Raw genomic sequence first — 18,860 nt, 5'->3', positions numbered from 1 at the left:
GCGGTGACTTTACGTACGTTTCACAACAGGCGTAGATTATATACACGCCCGATGACAAACGGTGATTATACATCCGCTCCACTATATATAGTTTTGGTCTTGGTCCCAGACCAAATATGGTCTGGAACTTGGTTTTGGTCCAGATTTTAGTCTTTACTCAGTCCCGTTGCGTCTCGTCCCTGGACCATAATTATAGGTTTGCTCGTCCACTGCAGTTGCTCTAAGTGATCATGAAAAAAAAACACTATAGATCAAGATGAGGAGTATATAACTTGATTCACATATGATAATGGTTGTTGAGATTTTAGCGGCCAAATTACAAAGACATCACTATTTCAAAAGTATGACAGGTAACTGTGGTTAAGTACACAGTTAGCTAATGTCATTATCTTCGTAATCCAACGGAGGAAAAGCTGCTAGTTCAATTTTGAACTCGTACTGGGAGTTCAAAAAATTTTCCTCCGCCACCTGCAAAAAGTATTCTAGTCTTCATTGCAGGTAAAAAGTCTACCGCGGAACAGAGAATACCAATAACACCCCTCCGTGTTTTAAGCTGTTAGCCTGTTACCAGTTTTTTCGTTGATTTGAAAGGGGTAAAGTGTAAACACGTATTTTCCATTCTATTATCGCCCCCAAATCATCTTCATCTTCGTCTAACCCCAATCCAGTTCGAAAAATCGTCGACAAGTTTTTTGTTTTTTATTATTTTCATTGATTTCAGATTCCCAATTCTTTCATCGTCCCCCAATCGACACAATCTTAACCCAAAGGAACGAACAGAAGCGGAAGTACAGGTCAGTAAGTTAGTTTCAATTGATTGTCATGGAATGAATTTTGAATGGGTTTTCATTGAAATTCGCCCTTTAGTTTATCAATTTAGTTGATCAATTTCGATACGAAGCTTCGATAGTGTCAATTTTTCAGCTACACGAATTCTAACAACCCGACCCTAAGATCTACTATTGAGTAACTCTATGATATAGGGTTTATCTGATTCTGAAGTTTAGCTTTATGTGAATATAGGGTTTATCTGATTCTGAAGTTTAGCTGTATGCGAGTAAGTTAGGTCTCAGTTGACAGAAATTGAAATCTCAAATCAAGTTGAAGTGTATAAATTTGGGTATCATCTGGTCCATCTGTTCTGTTCCATTTCTTATTCTTGAATAGTATACATGACCACTTACAATTTTCTACCAGAAAAAGTTGAACTCGATTTCAAGTTTCCTAGAACGAGATTTCAATTTTTCCATATTTTCTCCCATTCTTCCATCATCCTCAACTGAGTTCACACAATTTCTATCAAAAAAAAAAAAAATTGGTTTCAGTTTTTTCAGCCTTACATATTTGGTTCCCTTCACTCTTCCTAATCAGATTCTCTAACCTAACTTATCAACTTCAGCTTCAACACATTCTGGAAGAAATTCGCAAACTAACTGGATATTCATTCCTCTAAAGACTTGGTAAGAAAATGCTCCATATACTTCGATCTTCTCATCACAATTTATGAGCTTTAGTTGTTTGTGAAAATGTCTAACAGATTGTAATTCAAATGTCAAACAAATTATAATTCAATTTAATGGATTTTATTTCCTTCGACATTGCAGACTAATTTAGCAGGGCAGCAACTTAGTTGTATATAGTTTTAAACACACGTTACCTTGATTAAGCTGTTTGAGGTAAGAATTGTATTGAACATTTGTTGGTCATCTTTGATTGAGTAGTCTTTGTATATCTTTATGTTTTGTAGCAGGGATCTGTGTCCTTATTATAGAAGCTGCTCAAGGTCCTATTCGCTGGGGATCATATTAGCAGATTCTCTAACCTAACTCTATCAGATTCAACTTCAGCACATTCTGGGACAATTTTGCATTCTAACTGGATATTGGTTCCTCTAAAGACTTGGTAAGAAAATGCTACACGAATTTTGATCTTCTCATCACGGTTTATGAGCTTTAGCTGCATGTATTTTGGTCTTCTCAAATTTGTATAATTTAATGAACCGCCATCTGATTTTTTTCAAGTTCCCATTTAATGAACCGCCAGTGACATGCATCTTTTTTGATCAATTGACTGGTGGATCCGAGTAACCACAAAATCTTGGACACATCCTAACTAAATTCAGGCTCAAACAATGTCTCACTAAGTTCAATCTTTGAATACTAAATTCTAGATCCCCGTATTTGAATGCAGCATGAGTTTTTAGTCTCTTTTCCTTGGAACAAATAGCAATAACTATAAATTGAATTTGTATACATTAGCTATTGGCTGATACTGACATGGATCAGCAGTAATCGTGAGACCAGCGCCATTAAAATAGCAACCCAAGTATGTTTACTAGCAACTCTCTCATGAAGATTCATGACCACTGATGCATGAGCTTATTGCCTACGTAATGTTAGGGTAAAAATGACCCTTCTCAAGCTCTAGGATCGCAATGAATCCCAACCATGTGCAACCAGAATTAATATTATTGCATAGGTATCTCTCTTCTGTTGATGGATTAGCATTACACCATCTGTCAACATCTGAATTTCTATCTGTATTTGCATCAATTAGTAACTGTACATCAACACTGCCAGGAATTACAAGAAAAATAAAGTACTGTCAATGCTAAATATGGTGCTACATTTTTATATCGCCAATATGCAACTTTAATCAATATCAGAGTCATTTATAAGAATACATATTGTTTTCGTCCTGTTTGGAAGATTATATATATCCTTTCAAAGCTCATAAGACAAATATTTCTTCTGTAAGAGTGTATCCAGACAAAAGAGAAGTCATATTACATTTCCTTCGATGGTATCTGACAATGCCTGGAGGAAGACATCATGTGAAAGCTGGGCAATTTTTGATGCTTCAGGAGGGAAACCAGGCCTCCAAAATCCCAAGACTTATTGACTAGACATATATCCCCTTAATTTGTCTGTCTATTAGGCTACTCCCGTGAAAGTCTGTATTGGTGAACTGATTCCAAGTTGCAACTTTTGATGTTACAGATTAAGGTACAATTGGAGTGCATAAACGAAGATACGTTATTGGAGGTTAATTGGTGGTCTTTTGGTGGTTTTGGTGCATGTTGGCAGGTGCATCGCACTTGTGTCTTTGCTAGTCTTGATAAAAGAAATATGGCGAATGATGATTCGACTTCTTCAAATTCACGTATTCAAATGGTTCATATTTCCCTCTTCCTTTTTATCTTCAACAACAGCAACAACAACAACCTGATCCAATGGCTGCCTATCAATACCCTAATTCACATATCCCTCCAACACCTACTTATCAAATCCCTGCTCCCGCACCATCTAAAATTCTAATGCCTCCACCTATGCATCCTTCTGTTTATGCTACTCCTGCCCCAGCAACCACTGGTTATACATTGCCACAATATCAACAGGCTAGTGAAACGTTCAATTTTTATGTTCCTTGCTGTATCTTTTGTTGTTTCAGGGTTTTCTTTATTTGATGGATGGAAGTATAATACTAATTCAATCTGTGTTTTCCTGTGAATTCACAGGCTCAACAATTGTTCCAGAGAGATGCACTGTCAATTACACCAGAAGCACTAGAAAGTGTAAAAGCTGCATTAGCAAGCAGTGAAATTGAACACAAAGCAGAGACGAAAAGGAGAGCAATTCCTCGTAAAGCTGCTGGACAGACATGGGAGGATCCAACACTTGCTGAGTGGCCAGAAAGTATGATCTCTACCTTTTCCATTTCACTTTTATTAGCTCATAGAGATGGTAATGAAATTAATTATTAGTGTTCTTTGCGTGTAGAAATAATGGGTTGATGACACATGAATGGATGACTAAATAATCTGACTTTATGTATTTTGGAAAGGATACCCACTTTTGATGCCAAATAAATTATCTTTTGCTGATCAAATATTGCCATCCGTGTATCTACTCATGAATGGATAGATAACCTAATGTTATGTCTTTTAGATAGAATGGGGTATTTTGCGTTTCCTCCCTTTTAAAGATAGCTAATTAGCGTTTCCTCCCCAAATAGATTCAAACTAGTGTTTCCTCCCATCGTTAGGAATTCCATCCATTGCTCGGTTAGGTGAGTCAGCACCCGTGCACGCGTGGCATAAACTGTACACGTGTTTCTTGACCTACCCAAAATACCCTCCACCAAGAACCAGTTCATAATCATCCCATCCATTGTCGCAATAGCAGAACTAAAATATGTTAATTCTTCATAGCTCAAAACCCGAACCTGGAATCCATCATCAATTCCTCCATTCACCATTCATATCACCACTTCAGGGACTTCTCATTCTGGACCTAATTTCACCATCTACCAACTCGAGCTGCTGGTGCTAAGAATTAACCAAAAACCCACCTTCAGCTTATTTCCAATTCCTTATTCTCTGTAAACCGCATATCAATTGTTGTAGCTTCATCTCTTGCAACTCTGAATTGATCATATCCATCTATTTCATCTCAAATTTCAATCACCGTTATTGAAACTTACCATCAACAGTCGCAAATCCCCAATTCAGAACACTAATTGAAACCCTAACTTAATTTTCTATCAATCCATCTTATTAATGCTCAACTAACACCCATCTCCGCAATCCATTAATTCAACGGCAGCAGCAACTTCTTTTAATCTAGGCACCATCTTGCTATCAAATTCAGATTCGGATCAAAGCCACTCTTAATCGTCACCAATCATCTTCAATTACGGCAGCGATATCAATCTGAATAAACTTTCCCCAATCTCTACTTTATTTCCAATCACCATTGATGGCAGCAAACAAATATAAATCACCGAACGAATTAAAACCCTTGTTCGATCGTTTTGCATATGGTGGAATCAAATTTAACAATTTTTATCTTTTCATTGGACTGTTGCATGAAGTTACAGATGAAGAATTAGGGTTTGTTGCTCAGATTGATTTGGGTATCTAGGTTTGATGATTCTGTCTGGGGTTTGTCGAATTGGAGATTGAGAAATTGAATTAGATGATAGATATGACGATTCTGAGTTGAATTAGATGAATTTAGAGAGTGGGTCTGGTTTTGATTGTTGGTGGTGGTCAATTACAGATGAGACGATGAATGGGTTTGGTGAATCGTTTGAAGTAATATATCTCAGATGAGACGATGAATTGTTGGAGTTGCTAGTGATGATGTATTTCCATTGAAGATGTAGATGAGTGATTTGAGTCTGAGTCTCAGACTCAGGGAAGAAGACCGTAAATCAAGTCAGGGAAATAAATGAGGGTATTTTGGTAATTGAACACACCACGTGTATATTTCTGCCACGTATATCTCCTTGCTGACTCATCTAACTGGAAATTGGATGGAAAACTTAACGATGGGAGGAAACACTAATTTGAATCTATTTGGGGAGGAAACGCTAATTAGCTATCTTTAAAGGGGAGGAAACGCAAAATACCCCAGATAGAATCAAGGCACACTTCATTTTTGATGTAAAACTATATTCTGGTTGGTCATATTATGTCTATGTTTAACTGGTTGAAAGTGATTTGCAGATGATTATCGCTTATTTTGTGGGGATCTCGGGAATGAAGTGAATGATGAGGTGCTTTCGAAAGCCTTTACAAGATTTCCTACCTTTAACATGGCAAGAGTAAGTTTCAAAACTATGTCCTTGACTCTTATATTCTGTTGTTTTTTGTTTCTTTCTCTACTGCACAGTTTTTTCAGGTGTGTGGTTAAGGCTCGTCAACTCTTATATTAGTTGAATTTAGAGAAGGCTCTCTGCATCAAGCCACCCAAATTATATACTCTAGCTGTTCATGAGACATAAAAGGTGTATGTAGGACAAAATGAGAAATCCAACAATGTTTAAGTAATTTATTGGTTGATTTTGCAGAGTATTGTCATATGGGATGTGCTCTTGCATACAAAATAAAGAATTTAGGCAAGTAACATGAGATAGATTTTGAACAATTGGGTTTTGTTTTCCTTGATTTTCACCAATATGTCCTGTCTCCTAAATGTCACAAACATCTGTACAGATGAACTTTTCATCTTCACACCATTGTTCGCATAATTTTCCCATGGTTATGTCTATCACTTTTACGTTGAACTTTTCAAGGTTAACGACTCGCAACATCATTTCTGATGTCCTTTGTCTAAAAGCAGTCTTGTTAGAGGGATTAATCTATATTCTCTTTCTCTGCCCGTCCACTTGTGTAGTCTCCACCAGCCACACTTAATTTTATATTTTACTTCTTGTTCATTTTCAAGTTTGGCATTAATTTGCAATTTGTCTTCTGTACTTCTTGTTCTAGTCAATTATTACTTGATGGCTTACCAATACTGGTTAACAATGTTCCAGGTTGTCAGAGATAAGAGGACCAGAAAGACTCGAGGTTTTGGATTTGTTAGTTTTGGTTATCCTTTAGACCTTGCCGCTGCCTTGAAAGAAATGAATGGTATGTAAACACATGCTGGCTTTTTTATTTAATTTGTAGGTTTTGATTTGTCGTGATTATCTTTCGGAATAGGGTTTTAGTTTTTTCTTCCTGTTGTCTCTGAATTAAAGTATTTGACTCAGGGTGTCGTCAATTATGAGGATGTAATTAGGAAACAGTTATCGAATGGTTAGTATTTGACTCAGGGTGTCATCAGTTAGGAATTACCTTTTTAGTTGTAATTAGGAAGCAGTTATCCGATGGTTTATGAATGTTGCATTCAAAATCTGTACTAATTATTTCAGACTAAGATTTTATGCAACAGTGGGTCTATTGCACCACAATTCTCTTGTTAATAACCCATCTTTGGTATGGATTGAAACATAAACAGTGTCATGCCAATAAAATGACGGTAGAACAAAATCTCGTTATTAAGTTAAGACTTATTGTTCACCCAGCTTTTATCCTTGAATCTGACACAATTTTGCATGCAAGTATGTCGGAAATCGTCCTATAAAATTGCGGAAGAGCAGCTGGAAGGAGAGGACAGATATGGAGGCCTTGGAAAAACAGAAGGTAATACGGATTCGACTCTGAAGGATTTTCTTTTCATTTTTTCATTACAGTATAATCTTTAGCGTACTCACATTATACATTCTATTCCATTGCAGCACCAATCTTATAAGAAGCAAAAGCAATCAAAGAAGAGTGTCCTACACAAGTGAATCTGCAACAAGTAGACCACTGTTTCAAACTTCCTCTTCATTTTTCTTGCAGCTCTTTTGGTCCTACCGCATTCCATTTTGAACATTAATCCCACATGGGACTGACATGATTAACGTGTATATTGTAAGGTTCACAGCAACCCATAGTTTTAAATGATAATCATAGAAAATAAGACTTCAAGACTTTCAGAAGTTATAATGTAGAGGTTCTGATCCATTGGCAGACCGGCTAGGCTCAAGAATATATATGAAGAAACACACAGGAACCAACATAATAAGAGTTTTTACCTTGGTGCCCAGCTCAACATTTTTACAGTAAGAGAAAAATAGGAACCTGAATCAGATTATATTTTGGTCTTGTAATCTAGAGAAGTAGATTTTATTTTGGTCCAATGTAATGCTTCTAGAGTATCCTGCGCTTCCACTTCATCCGGACAGTGCGCCCTGCACTCCATCAGGTGATTCCTTGATAAATCAGATTCAAAAAATTTTAAAATGATGCTGAGTCGATGACTTTCACATAATCTGACAATAGAAAAAAAAGTGGACTCCTAATAAGGACCATATCAAAATTTGAAATTCGACAGTTTTCGATCGGTAAATCCAAATGGCCGAGAAAAACGATGAAATTTTAGACCTTTAGAACAAAAAGGCAAGATTAAATCTGGGAAATAAACGACTACAAATCAGCCATGGAGATAAATATGTAGTTGCTGTGGTCCTCGTAGAAGCCGATATTTGGTTCAATGCAGGGAAAAATATTGAATTCTGTTTACAGGCTATACGAAAATGAACGTAATCCACTGGATGGAGAAAGCTCGCTATCTCCTCTGTACTGTCATAATCATTAAGAAAATCCCACTGTTTTACCGCTTCTAATTCTCCTACTGTATCATTTAGCCTGCTCATATTCTCCTTTCCTATACTGGTTGCCGTTGTATCCTGGCTTACTAGAAGATCTGGTATGCTTATCCTTTTTCCAGGAACATGCCTGCCAACAATCAAAAAAAAAAAAAAATCCATTACTATAAGACCATATCGTAATCATCATAATGTACTTGTGGCTGCATTGATGCTGTATTTACCTGTCCACTGTGGTGGGCATCATCATCCAAGTAGGTTGAAACCATGGCGTTGGAAGGTGCAAACACGGCAAGATAGTGGTAGTACCACTATCTTCTACTTCATATACATACAAGGTTTGATCTTCAGGTAGTGTATAGAACAAACAACCTCTTTCCAGTCCCATATCAGCTACTGAGCAAGATGCACTTGACGTTGAATAACACTTACTAGAGTACAAGTCTACCGCCTCCTTGTTTGTGCACATAAAGAGAACATGATCACCCAAAGACTTCAACAAAACCCAAGTCATTGATGAGAAATCCAACTTGAAGATACGTGTCGAGGCAACTTTTCTAAAACCTCTTGGGCTGCAATTTAAATAAACTTTGAAGATTTCATTACCAGATTCAAGCCAATCTTCCATGTAAAGACCGAAGTCCATCTCCTCTCCTCCGCCTATTAGTGGTAAATCGGCTTCCTCTACCTTGAATTTTCTAAGAAATTGGGTTTTTACTGATGACAACATGATGCCATAATTTTCGTATTTCGATCTCTATAACCCAATTTTCAAAACTGAATGCATATAACTTACCTTGAAAGCAAAGCAGAGAATCGATACATTTTGAATGATCGTCTCTCCGGTCTCTCTGGATATCCAATTCTACTGTTCTCCATTGTTTGTCCCCTGGTCTATAGAAAACTAGAATGTGCTTATCTTGACTAACACCTAAATCACTCATACCTTTAAAAATGATGAATACTGTGCAGCCATCAGTGTCAGAATTATAAGTACATGTAATAGGCGGTGAGGATAATACTAAGTCGAACATAAAGTATTTTTTTGATTCGGTACTAAAAGACTGACGATCGAGGTTAGGTAATTGAATAGTTTCGGATGATACAGGATTCCACAAGAAACAATTATCTAAATTTGAGTTAGCCACAGAATATTGATGAGTATTATCAACATTACCAATAACAATTAGCCATCCTTGATGACAAGTTTTATGAAAATAAGCTTTTCCTCGCATCTCCGGTATAGACTTGATGCAATTTCTATAATTAGGTTCACAAGGTTATAGAAACTTTGAAATTTCCTACCTTCTCCATGTGGAAAAATAAGCCAAGGTGCTGCCATTGGAACCGGTGGACGTTGTCTTTCACTTGTCTCAGCTGCTGGTGCTGATCCGGATGCTAATTGCTTTTCCATGAAGACTGTTTAGGAGAGCAGAAAGAAGATTTAAGTTAATAAGTTTCTAGAACTGTTCTAGATATTTGCATAAGAGAGGAGTTCTGTTGAGAACGAATGAAAGTATTTTCTGAATCTTCAAATCATTAGATTTCTGGTGTTTGAAACAAGAAACAGATTGTTCTTGAAATTCTTCTCCGACTCAGATTCAGAATAGAAGGAGGCAACTTTGGAGTCTGGTGTGGTGGTACAAAAAGAAAAAGGAGGATTTCTTTTTCTTGTTTCCTAGGACTGGGACCTCTTTAAAGACTTTAATAAAGACTGACCAAACAGAGACAAAAGAACTACTTTAGTTTTAGATTGCTTCCTTGACTGGCCCCACCCGATTACGTCGTCCCCAGTCAAACAAATACGAAACCTCGAAGTAGGGATGAACATGGTGTCGGTTAACCGTTGGAAACCGACCGAACCAGACCAATAAGCAAGAAACCGAACCAAACCATTTAGATTTGGATTGGTTTGGTAAAAAATGTTGAAAAACCGACATTACTGGTTTGGTTTTGGTTTGACCTGAAAACCGAACCAAAAACCATTGGGGAACCGATTAATTTTTAAACTTAATTTCTACCGTCGATTTAGAAACCCTAAATCTAATATTTCATTATGATACTCTCCCTCTTTCTCTTTCTCCTTCTCTCAGTCGCCTCCCTTCTCCACCCCCAACTACAGCTGCTGTTACTCGACTTTTTTCTTCCCGTCTTCCTTCTTTTTTATTTGTCAATATCTAAATTAAGATATATTATATATCTTCATTTGATCTCTAGAATTAGAGTAAGCTTTAACTATTCTTGATTTTTTTTGTCTGTATATTTGTGTAAACCAATACTATCGGCAACTACGATTTTTTTATCTGTAAATTTGTGTATTTTTTTTCGGTTTGACATAATTATTGGTTAACCAAAAACCACTGGGACAAACCGAAACCAACTGGAACCATTTGGAAACCGAACCAATGGTTAATGGATTGGTTTGGTTTAGATTTTTAGAAACCAATAATATTGGTTTCGGTTTTGGTTTGGCTAGAAACCGAACCAAAACCGACCATGAACAGCCCTACCTCGAAGGGTATTTTTTGGTCGAGGGATGCTCACACGGTGTACTTTTGGGATTTTTGTCTGGGAGTTTTTGAGTTTTCCCTCTAAATTATTAATATTAGCAATTTTCCCCCTAAAATTATATTTCTGCCAGAAATACCCTTTATTGTACATGTGCAACGCATATGTGTGGGCGGGCATCAATCACCATCACCATTGAATACCTTCTCTTGGCACCACCATCAACAATAAAAACCACTCAAAATGAATGATCATGAAATTATAAATACTAGATTCAATCGAAATCCGGTGATCGTGTGTGAAACTCAACACAACAATGATTTTGAGGGTTTATGCATCATTCCTGCTCCACTTCTAAGCAATTTATAAACCATTTTGTATTCTGTAGTCAATTTCAGTTACATCCAAAACGATAATAAATAACCGAAACAAACACCTATATGAACTTCAATCTTATTGAATGGTATCATGTGGTGGGGATGTGAGCCCGATGGCTTCTAAACCTTTTCATTTGAGTGGCTTGATTACCTTGTTTGATGATAGTCCATTTTCCGCGAACACCACCACCACTTTGGGAACAGTATGAAAATTGATTAACTGATTTATAACAGTAGTGTATCTTAACATTTTCTTCCGTGATGATGATCGCCTTTTTCTCACTTAAGAGTATCATGTGCTTCCCTTTTGATCTCAACTTCTATCTTTTACTTTCTTGCTGGTGTACTAATCCACTATCAAATAACAGTAGTGTATCTTAACATTTAAAACTAAAGGATACATAAATTCGATGGTCCACTGCATAAATCAATAGTTGGTATTCATTTTTTGGTGGTTTCTAGTGTTGACGGTCGTATTCAATGGTGGTGGTGTCTGATATGCACATATATGCATCACACATGCACAAAAAAGGTACTTCTGGTAGGGAAATCATTCTAGGGGAAAAGTTGCTAATATTTGGACGACGTATAAAGGGAGGAGTCCTGTGTGGTGAAGAACAACCAATGCTGTCCGTCACAATGTTTGTGCAAAAAAATTAAAATCAATCAGAATTTCATCAAATCGAGATTTAAATCAACATGATTAAACAAATTGATCTTGTAGTTCCTTCGTATATAATCAAACAAACATATTTCCAGTTCAAATTTATTACAAAAAATCGGACTCTAAACGGAAAATCATTGTTTTCTGAAAAAACAATGTTCTTCAACTGTCGCGTTAAGAAGATGAAGACTCGGGTCGGTTAAAACAAGTAGGAATTACTGGTTAATCCAATATTAGGAGAACCGATTACTGTGTAGTTCAGCTCCAGAGAAAAATTATTCGCTGGTCCAAAAACATGTTTTTGGACCAGAAAATTTATTCCCAAGTCCAGAGCACGTGCAGATCATCGAAGGTGTATTTTCGAAATTCCCAATACGCCCAAAATTCCATTTTTCCAGTTTCTACTTCTAGATCTAAGTTTTGGCGGAGATTTTTATTTTTTTCTCTCGAGTGAATCTTTGTGATGGAGGAAAGAAGAGAAGAAGCAAGTGATAGTGAAGACAAAGAAGATTCGATAATGAATCGGTCAAAGAAAACAAGAAAAAAGATATAGATGCATCATTTTTGGGCTTTTCTAAAAATTTTATTCTTCCTATTCATCTGGATTTCGATGTTTAATGTTGGAAGACGAAGCTTGTCTATTCAAACAATATGATTCAGCCGATTAAATTGATGGTTACTGTACTTTCTGTTTCGGTTAGTTTGATTTTCAATTTTTTTTAATTAATTTTATCTATTTTTGGTTTTAATTAATTTATTAATATTTTTTAGTTTCATTCTTAGTTAACAAATGAAATTCATAATCGGAGATGAATGTAAATATGTTAGTGAGGATATAATACTTGCTTATAAGACTGATTAGATAATTTCATTTTTAGGTTTTTATTTTGAAATTTGAATATATCTAACTTTATGAAAATTTTGATATTTTTGGTGTTTGCTTTATGAATTGATATCTTTCAGTGGAGTTTTAGGGTTCACTAGTTTTAATTTTGATTCTTCTTTGTGTACTGAGTTGGGGTAGCTTTTGATTTGTCGGTGTTTTTCATGCATATCTTGTAGAATAATAATTAGGATAGGTTTTAGACTTTAGATAAATTAGTAGATAGATAATATTAGGATTTAATGTTTTAGGGTAACCCGAATGAAAGAAGAAACTGGAAATCTCAAGAACATGTACAGAAAGAAAGATCTCATTTGTACCCCCACCCATCCCCTTATTTTCTTATTGTTGTTCTTTATTAACCTCTGTATATTTCTAATTGATCATTTATGGACACTTTAAATCCAGTTACTTGTCTAACTAAACCAAATTTTGATTGATCCGGAGTTGGTATTACAGTGTCCTTGTATTTTGATCAATAGATTAAGATGCAGACTAGTTGTAGATTGAGAATTGGGAGTTCGGTACTTGGATTGAGTGTTGATGTGTTGTTATTTTTATGTTTGTGCAGAAATTTTCATTACTAGTGGTATTGAAAGTAGCATTTCAGAGTCTTGGAGTGGTCTACGGAGACTTGGGCACGTCTCCTTTTGTATCATGTTATTAGAGATGGGATCTTAACTCCAGCCATATCAGGTCTGATTCCCATTCTTTAGTTTCACTGTGTCAGCAAGCAGGTTTTGTGTTTGATTAAGATTTCTTTGGCCCAATTACTTTATATTGATATATACTGCGAAAAATCAAATGTATAAGGGATATTAGTAGTAATTGGGTTTCTTCGTTATCAAATGTGTGATATCTGCTAAGTTTCCAACCGTATATGTCTGTACTAGGTTTTCACTCCTTACATATGAATATGTACTAGATTTTCACTATTACATATCAATATGTACTACTAGTATTTCTGATAAATACTAGGTTTTTACTAGTATGTAGTAGGTTTTCATTAAGTACATATTGATGCAATACTTATAAATATCTATTGGATAAACCCTTATAGTATGTGTTTATAAGAGCAGAAATACCTTTACCACCATTTTCAGGTGAAGAATGATGTATCGTGTTGTGGGATAATTGATGAACATTATATAATTTTTAATAAAAATGAGAATAAATAGTTTTTCTTGTTGCTGCCGGCATAGTGGGCATGTAATAGAAATATCTCCTGAAGCATTCTAATAACAATTCTTGTTTGGAACACATATGTATTGGGGTTTGTAAATTTTCAATTCTAGTTTTTTTGCAGTACATTTGTATTGGTACTATGACATCTACTAGGTTTTCACACAGTACATATCAATATGTACTAGGTATTCACATAGTACGTATCAGTATATACTAGGTTTTCAGTACTTGTTATCTTCACTACATGTGCATACGCACTGTGTTTGATCTCCGTAGAAATTTATCGGGTTCCGATTTTCTATTTTGATTTTGAAACTTCTGTTGATTTTGAAACTTATATTGAACATATATATACTGGTAGGCATGAAGATCATCTATGGGATAATACAGCTGTAGAAGAGAAAGGAAAATCAGGAATGGAAGCCAAGGCCCAAGGTAGTACTCTCTCCCTCTAAAAGATTCAAAAGTTTCTCTAAGACTGACAAATGCGCGCATTTAAACTGAAGAGTATGATACTCAGTATATATACATATGTAGTTTGTTATGTCATATACTGAGTATCATACTAAATTTTGTGAGTATGATACTCATAAAACTGAAGAGTATGATACTCAGTATATATACATATGCACTTTGTTTTTACTCGGTACATATTGATATGTACTGCGTTTTCGCTTAGTACATATCGATCTGTACTCGGTTCTTGCTCAATATGTACTAAATTTCGCTAAGTTATATATGTTTCTTACAAAATTTTCTTATGTATACCAGGTTTTAAAGTACGGTGTCTGAGAAAAAGCTCAAATTCAAATAAGAAATAATAGCTGCAGCTATGGCCAATGACAATGCAGCAGAAAAGTCATTGAGGTTAGAGGACTTGCAGGAATCAAGGATGAGAGAAAGAGACCGGAGAAATCAACTTGAAGAGTCTTATATACTCGGTACATATCGACATGTACTAGGGTTTCACCCAGTACATATCAATATGTATTGTATGATTATACGGGCAAAGGACTCCTTATCCCGGTTTCTTGCAGGCATCAAGGATGAGAAAGATGCGGAGGATTATCTCATCGATTTGAAGTGTCTATACCCAGTACATGTTGATATGTACTGGGTCACCACCCGACACATATCAATACTAAAATTGGCTAAGTTATGTTATTAGCCAGATTTTATACTACATGAAGATATGTACCGCCAGTAGAGTATTTTTATATTAAGTTCATACAATTAGTATGTAGCAGTACTATAAGAAGAACCGAAGCACAATAAATTTTTTCTGCAGACCCTTTTGTAATAAAATAAGTTATGAGTTTAAGTTCTGCAAGGTTTTATAGCACATGCAAATATATAATGCCTATATTTAAGGTTTTATACCAATTGTATTACTTGCAACTTTTTCCAGCAAAACAAAATGCTCCAGTACATATCTATGTCTACAATACGTATCTATGTCTACTAGGTAAACAGTCAGTACATAAGTCGACATTTTTCGTTGAGAAGAATATTGATCATAAACCATTACAAACTGGTCATGATCATAATGCACAAGAAATCTACAACAACATCCACGAACATCGTGTCTCCATCTTTGTGCATTAAGTACATGGGCATCTAAGTAAAAAGCTTGGACTTGCTTTTCCAGAAAACAGAGTACCAAGTCTCCAAGAAGTAATGCACCACATTCTGCTGCTAAATAAAGGATAGAGCTATGCCTTACATGCTTCCTTACATTAAGCAACTCATACTCATCTGGAGTGAACCTGCGAACCGCACTCGAACTTCCTGAAATAGCAAGGACCGAAAATGTTGGAGAGATAGAATCCATCTTGCACTTCAAAAGAACAAAAATGTATATTTGAAAAATAATAAGTGAGCTATTTATCAAAAAGCCTATGGAGAAATGCCGCAACATTATACCTAAGAAAAAATTTTGTAAATATTATATTAAATGAATAAGAAGAACTGTAGTTTCTCAAACCTACAAGCAAGTTACTGTTACCAGACTTCATCCCTTGTTGGCTTGACTTTAAACTAAATTTGTGATTCATACAAATTTTATACTCAAACTTTAAACTCAGTTTGTCATATTCAAACATAAATATGGGTTTTATACTCAATTGGTTTTTACAGTACATATTGGCATGTACTAGGTTTTCCATATTACATATTGATAGGAAATGAGACAGTGTTTTGATACCCACCGGATGATTCGGCTATAATGGAACATCCTGTACTACATTATCTCCATCTTTCACTTGAACATCATGCACTACATTATCTACATAATGAAGATATTGTCAATATGTAATGTTGGTATTCAAACATCAGAAAACACAATTTTCCATTTGCACATGTCAATATGTACTGATTCTTATTCAAGCATAAAAGTGAAATTGGTTTTTTACAGTACATATTGGCATGTAAGGGTTTTCCATAGTACATATTGATAGGAAACGAGACAGTGTTTTGATACCCACGGGCTGATTTGGCTATAATGGAATATCTTGCACTACATTATCTCCATCTTTTATCTGAACATCATGCACTATGTTATGTACATAATGAATATACTGTCAATATGTATTGTTCGTATTTATACATCAGAAAACACAAATTTCCATCTGTACATGTCAATATGTACTAGGGGTTTAACTAGTACATACCGATAAAAGGGGTTTACCCAGTGCATATTGATATATAACATAAAAATAACATGTATTTATCATATTTATCCATCAGTACATGTTGACATGTACTAACTGGAGAAAAAATTTCTTTCAACAGTACATATCCAATCACCTTCATATCCTCTCCATAAGCTCTTTCATCCATCACTGACAGTGCTATTATTCATAGAAGATTTGGCCACCCTTCTTTCCAAGCACTTCAAAAAATATGTACTGTTTTTCATTTGAATAATGTGACCAATAAGCCATTTCATTGTAATGAACGCAAATTATGTAGGTCACAAAAGCTTACATTTCAAATGTCTAGTACTGAAGCTCAGAAACCTCTACAATTGTTGCACATGGACTTGTGGGGTCCTTGTCATGTTGCATCATTATATGGAAATTTGTACTATGCAAATACTGTTGATGAATATACCAAGTATTGCGGGTTATTTCATTAATCTCTAAAGCTGGTTTTAAAACTTCATTTAGTTCCTTTGTTACTATAATAGGGAAATTACTTTCTCATTCTGTCATAACTATAAGGACTGACAATGGTGGAGAGTTCTTAAACACATTTCTTCAAGAATATTGTGCAACTAATGGTATTACACATGAAGTTTCTTGCGCCCATACACCTGAACAAATGGTTTTTTTGAGGTTAAGCATAAACATCTTCTAGGCATAACAAGAGTTCTTTTATTCCAATCTGGTTTACCAAATGAATTTTTAGTTGAAGCGCTTCAAACAACAAATATCTCATAAATAGACTTCCAACAAGATCCATTTATTTTTTGACTCCTTTTGAAATGCTCTTTCACATAAAACCATATTATAACTTTCTCAAAATCTTTGGTTGCTCTTGTTTTCCTTGGTTAAAGCCTTATACATCTAATAAATCAGAACCTAGAAGCAAACATTGCATTTTTCTAGGATACAGTCTTAACCACAAAGGCTATATATGTTTTAATCCGTCTTCAGGTACCATATATATATACATGTATCTTTAAATAAATATATATATATATACACATATACATGTATCTTTAAATAAATCATACTTCTTTACACTGAGCTTACTACTTCCATCTCTCCATCCTCTTCTGCATCTTCTATTCCCACATCTGTTATTGTTTCTTCCTCTTCAACTTCTCTGACTATTCCAGAACTTTCCAAACCTGCTCCTTGTTTTTCAGTTAAAGTGCCTATTACTAAGAATGATCATTCTATGGTTATTATGGGTAAGAGGGGTATTTATACTGAAAAAGCGGGGGCAACACCACCCAATATTTCGCTTAGCAATCTGTATGGACAAACTCGAATATAATTTTAAGAGAATCAACAAGACTCAGTCAATTAAAAGTATATCAACGAGTTTATATCTCTCTCTTGGTTTTATTTACTCAAGCAGGAACTGCGAGTTCTACTCAAATACAAGGAATAACTCGGATGGTACCAAAGACCAATATCCGAGGATCAATCAATGACAATCAACAACCAAAGTTTGGATTACTCTAATTGATGATCTAAAACATAACTTGTATTATTTCAATTATAAAGATAAAACAATATAATGCGTAAATTCAAATAACACAGACACCAGAAATTTTGTTAGCGAGGAAACCGCAAATGCAGAAAAACCCCGAGAATTAGTCCAGACTGAACACACATTGTATTAAGCCGCTACAGACACTATCCTACTCCAAGCTAATTTCGGACTGGACTGTAGTTGAACCCCAATCAGTCTCCCACTGATCCAAGGTACAGTTGTACTCCCTACGCCTCTGATCCCAACATGATATTGCGCACTTGATTCCCTTAGCTGATCTCACCAAAAAATAAGAATTTCTACGACCCAAAGTCGAAGACTTGATGATAAACAAATCTATCTCACACAGACAAGTCTATCGAAGGATTAATCTGTCTCCCACAGATAAACCCTAAAAGGTTTTGTTCCGTCTTTTGATAGTAATCAAGGTGAAATGGAACCAATTGATAATCCGGTCTTATATTCCCGAAGAACGGCCTAGAGTTATCAATCACCTCACAACAATCTTAATAGTATGGTAGAGAAACAAGATGTTGCGGAATCACAAACAATGAGACGAAGATGTTTGTGATTACTTTTTATATCTTTCCTATCGGAGATATCAATCTCAAGCCAATAAATATGATTATACTCGTACGATAGAAGATGCAAGATCAGATCACACAACTACAATAAAGTAGTATCGGTATGGGTTCACAATCCCAATGAAGTCTTTAAGTCGTTAACCTGTGTTAAAAGAAGAAAACCAAAGGTTAAAGGAAAAACGACTCTAGCACGTAAACTAGTATCACAGGTAAGGTGTGGGCATTAGTTTTGCATTGACGCTAGATGTCCCCTTATATAGTCTTTCAAATCAAGGTTTGCCATTAAGTTACCTTGGTAACAAAGCAATCAATATCCACCGTTAGATGAAAACCTGATTTAGATTCAATCTAATATTTCTCAACCGTTAGATCGAAAACTTAGCTTGTTACACACAGTTGAAATGCACGCTTCTAGGTTTGTTAATCGTACCCAAACGTATGCACTTGTTGGT

At 35.4% G+C, this 18,860-nt stretch overlaps 2 protein-coding genes and 1 long non-coding RNA gene across 11 annotated transcripts; 1 reads left to right on the top strand and 2 right to left on the bottom strand.

Annotated features, from left to right (window-relative positions):
* Positions 1–571: 571 nt before the first annotated feature.
* LOC113349329 (RNA-binding protein 42-like) lies at positions 572–7,309 on the top strand. Of its 9 annotated transcripts, none has more exons than XM_026593295.1 (10): positions 572–794; positions 1,400–1,460; positions 1,605–1,676; positions 1,751–1,902; positions 3,000–3,397; positions 3,518–3,695; positions 5,510–5,607; positions 6,322–6,418; positions 6,888–6,973; positions 7,069–7,309. In XM_026593295.1, the coding sequence occupies exons 5-10, from the start codon at positions 3,233–3,235 to the stop codon at positions 7,120–7,122; spliced, it is 678 nt and encodes a 225-aa protein (XP_026449080.1). In that variant the 5' UTR covers positions 572–794; positions 1,400–1,460; positions 1,605–1,676; positions 1,751–1,902; positions 3,000–3,232; the 3' UTR covers positions 7,123–7,309. The 9 variants fall into 9 exon arrangements, with proteins under 9 accessions (XP_026449080.1, XP_026449079.1, XP_026449084.1 ...); XM_026593294.1 differs by adding an exon at positions 1,024–1,120 and having other exon boundaries at positions 1,605–1,902; XM_026593299.1 differs by lacking the exon at positions 1,400–1,460.
* Positions 7,310–7,384: 75 nt separating this feature from the next.
* On the bottom strand, positions 7,385–9,608 carry LOC113349330. The gene is made up of 2 exons (XR_003360104.1): positions 9,289–9,608; positions 7,385–7,566 (listed from the first exon to the last, which is right to left on the bottom strand). It is a non-coding gene; the product is annotated as an uncharacterized LOC113349330 (long non-coding RNA).
* On the bottom strand, positions 7,634–9,294 carry LOC113349328. Its single transcript, XM_026593292.1, has 2 exons — positions 8,208–9,294; positions 7,634–8,113 (listed from the first exon to the last, which is right to left on the bottom strand). Exons 1-2 carry the CDS (start codon positions 8,711–8,713, stop codon positions 7,762–7,764), a joined length of 858 nt encoding a protein of 285 aa, XP_026449077.1. The 5' UTR covers positions 8,714–9,294; the 3' UTR covers positions 7,634–7,761.
* Positions 9,609–18,860: the final 9,252 nt, after the last annotated feature.

This window comes from Papaver somniferum, chromosome 2 (assembly GCF_003573695.1).
Source record: "Papaver somniferum cultivar HN1 chromosome 2, ASM357369v1, whole genome shotgun sequence".
NCBI lineage: Eukaryota > Viridiplantae > Streptophyta > Magnoliopsida > Ranunculales > Papaveraceae > Papaver > Papaver somniferum.
This window is presented reverse-complemented; position numbering and strand designations above follow the sequence as displayed.

Excerpts from the sequence above, each read along its gene's own strand:
- LOC113349329 (XM_026593297.1), top strand. The coding sequence starts at position 3,233 with ATGGCTGCCTATCAATACCCTAATTCACATATCCCTCCAACACCTACT. Across the intron at positions 3,398-3,517 it reads CATTGCCACAATATCAACAG|GCTCAACAATTGTTCCAGAG; the intron begins GCTAGTGAAACG and ends GTGAATTCACAG. Across the intron at positions 6,419-6,887 it reads TGCCTTGAAAGAAATGAATG|GCAAGTATGTCGGAAATCGT; the intron begins GTATGTAAACAC and ends ACAATTTTGCAT.
- LOC113349328 (XM_026593292.1), bottom strand. The coding sequence starts at position 8,713 with ATGTTGTCATCAGTAAAAACCCAATTTCTTAGAAAATTCAAGGTAGAG. Across the intron at positions 8,114-8,207 it reads ATGCCCACCACAGTGGACAG|GCATGTTCCTGGAAAAAGGA; the intron begins GTAAATACAGCA and ends GATTGTTGGCAG.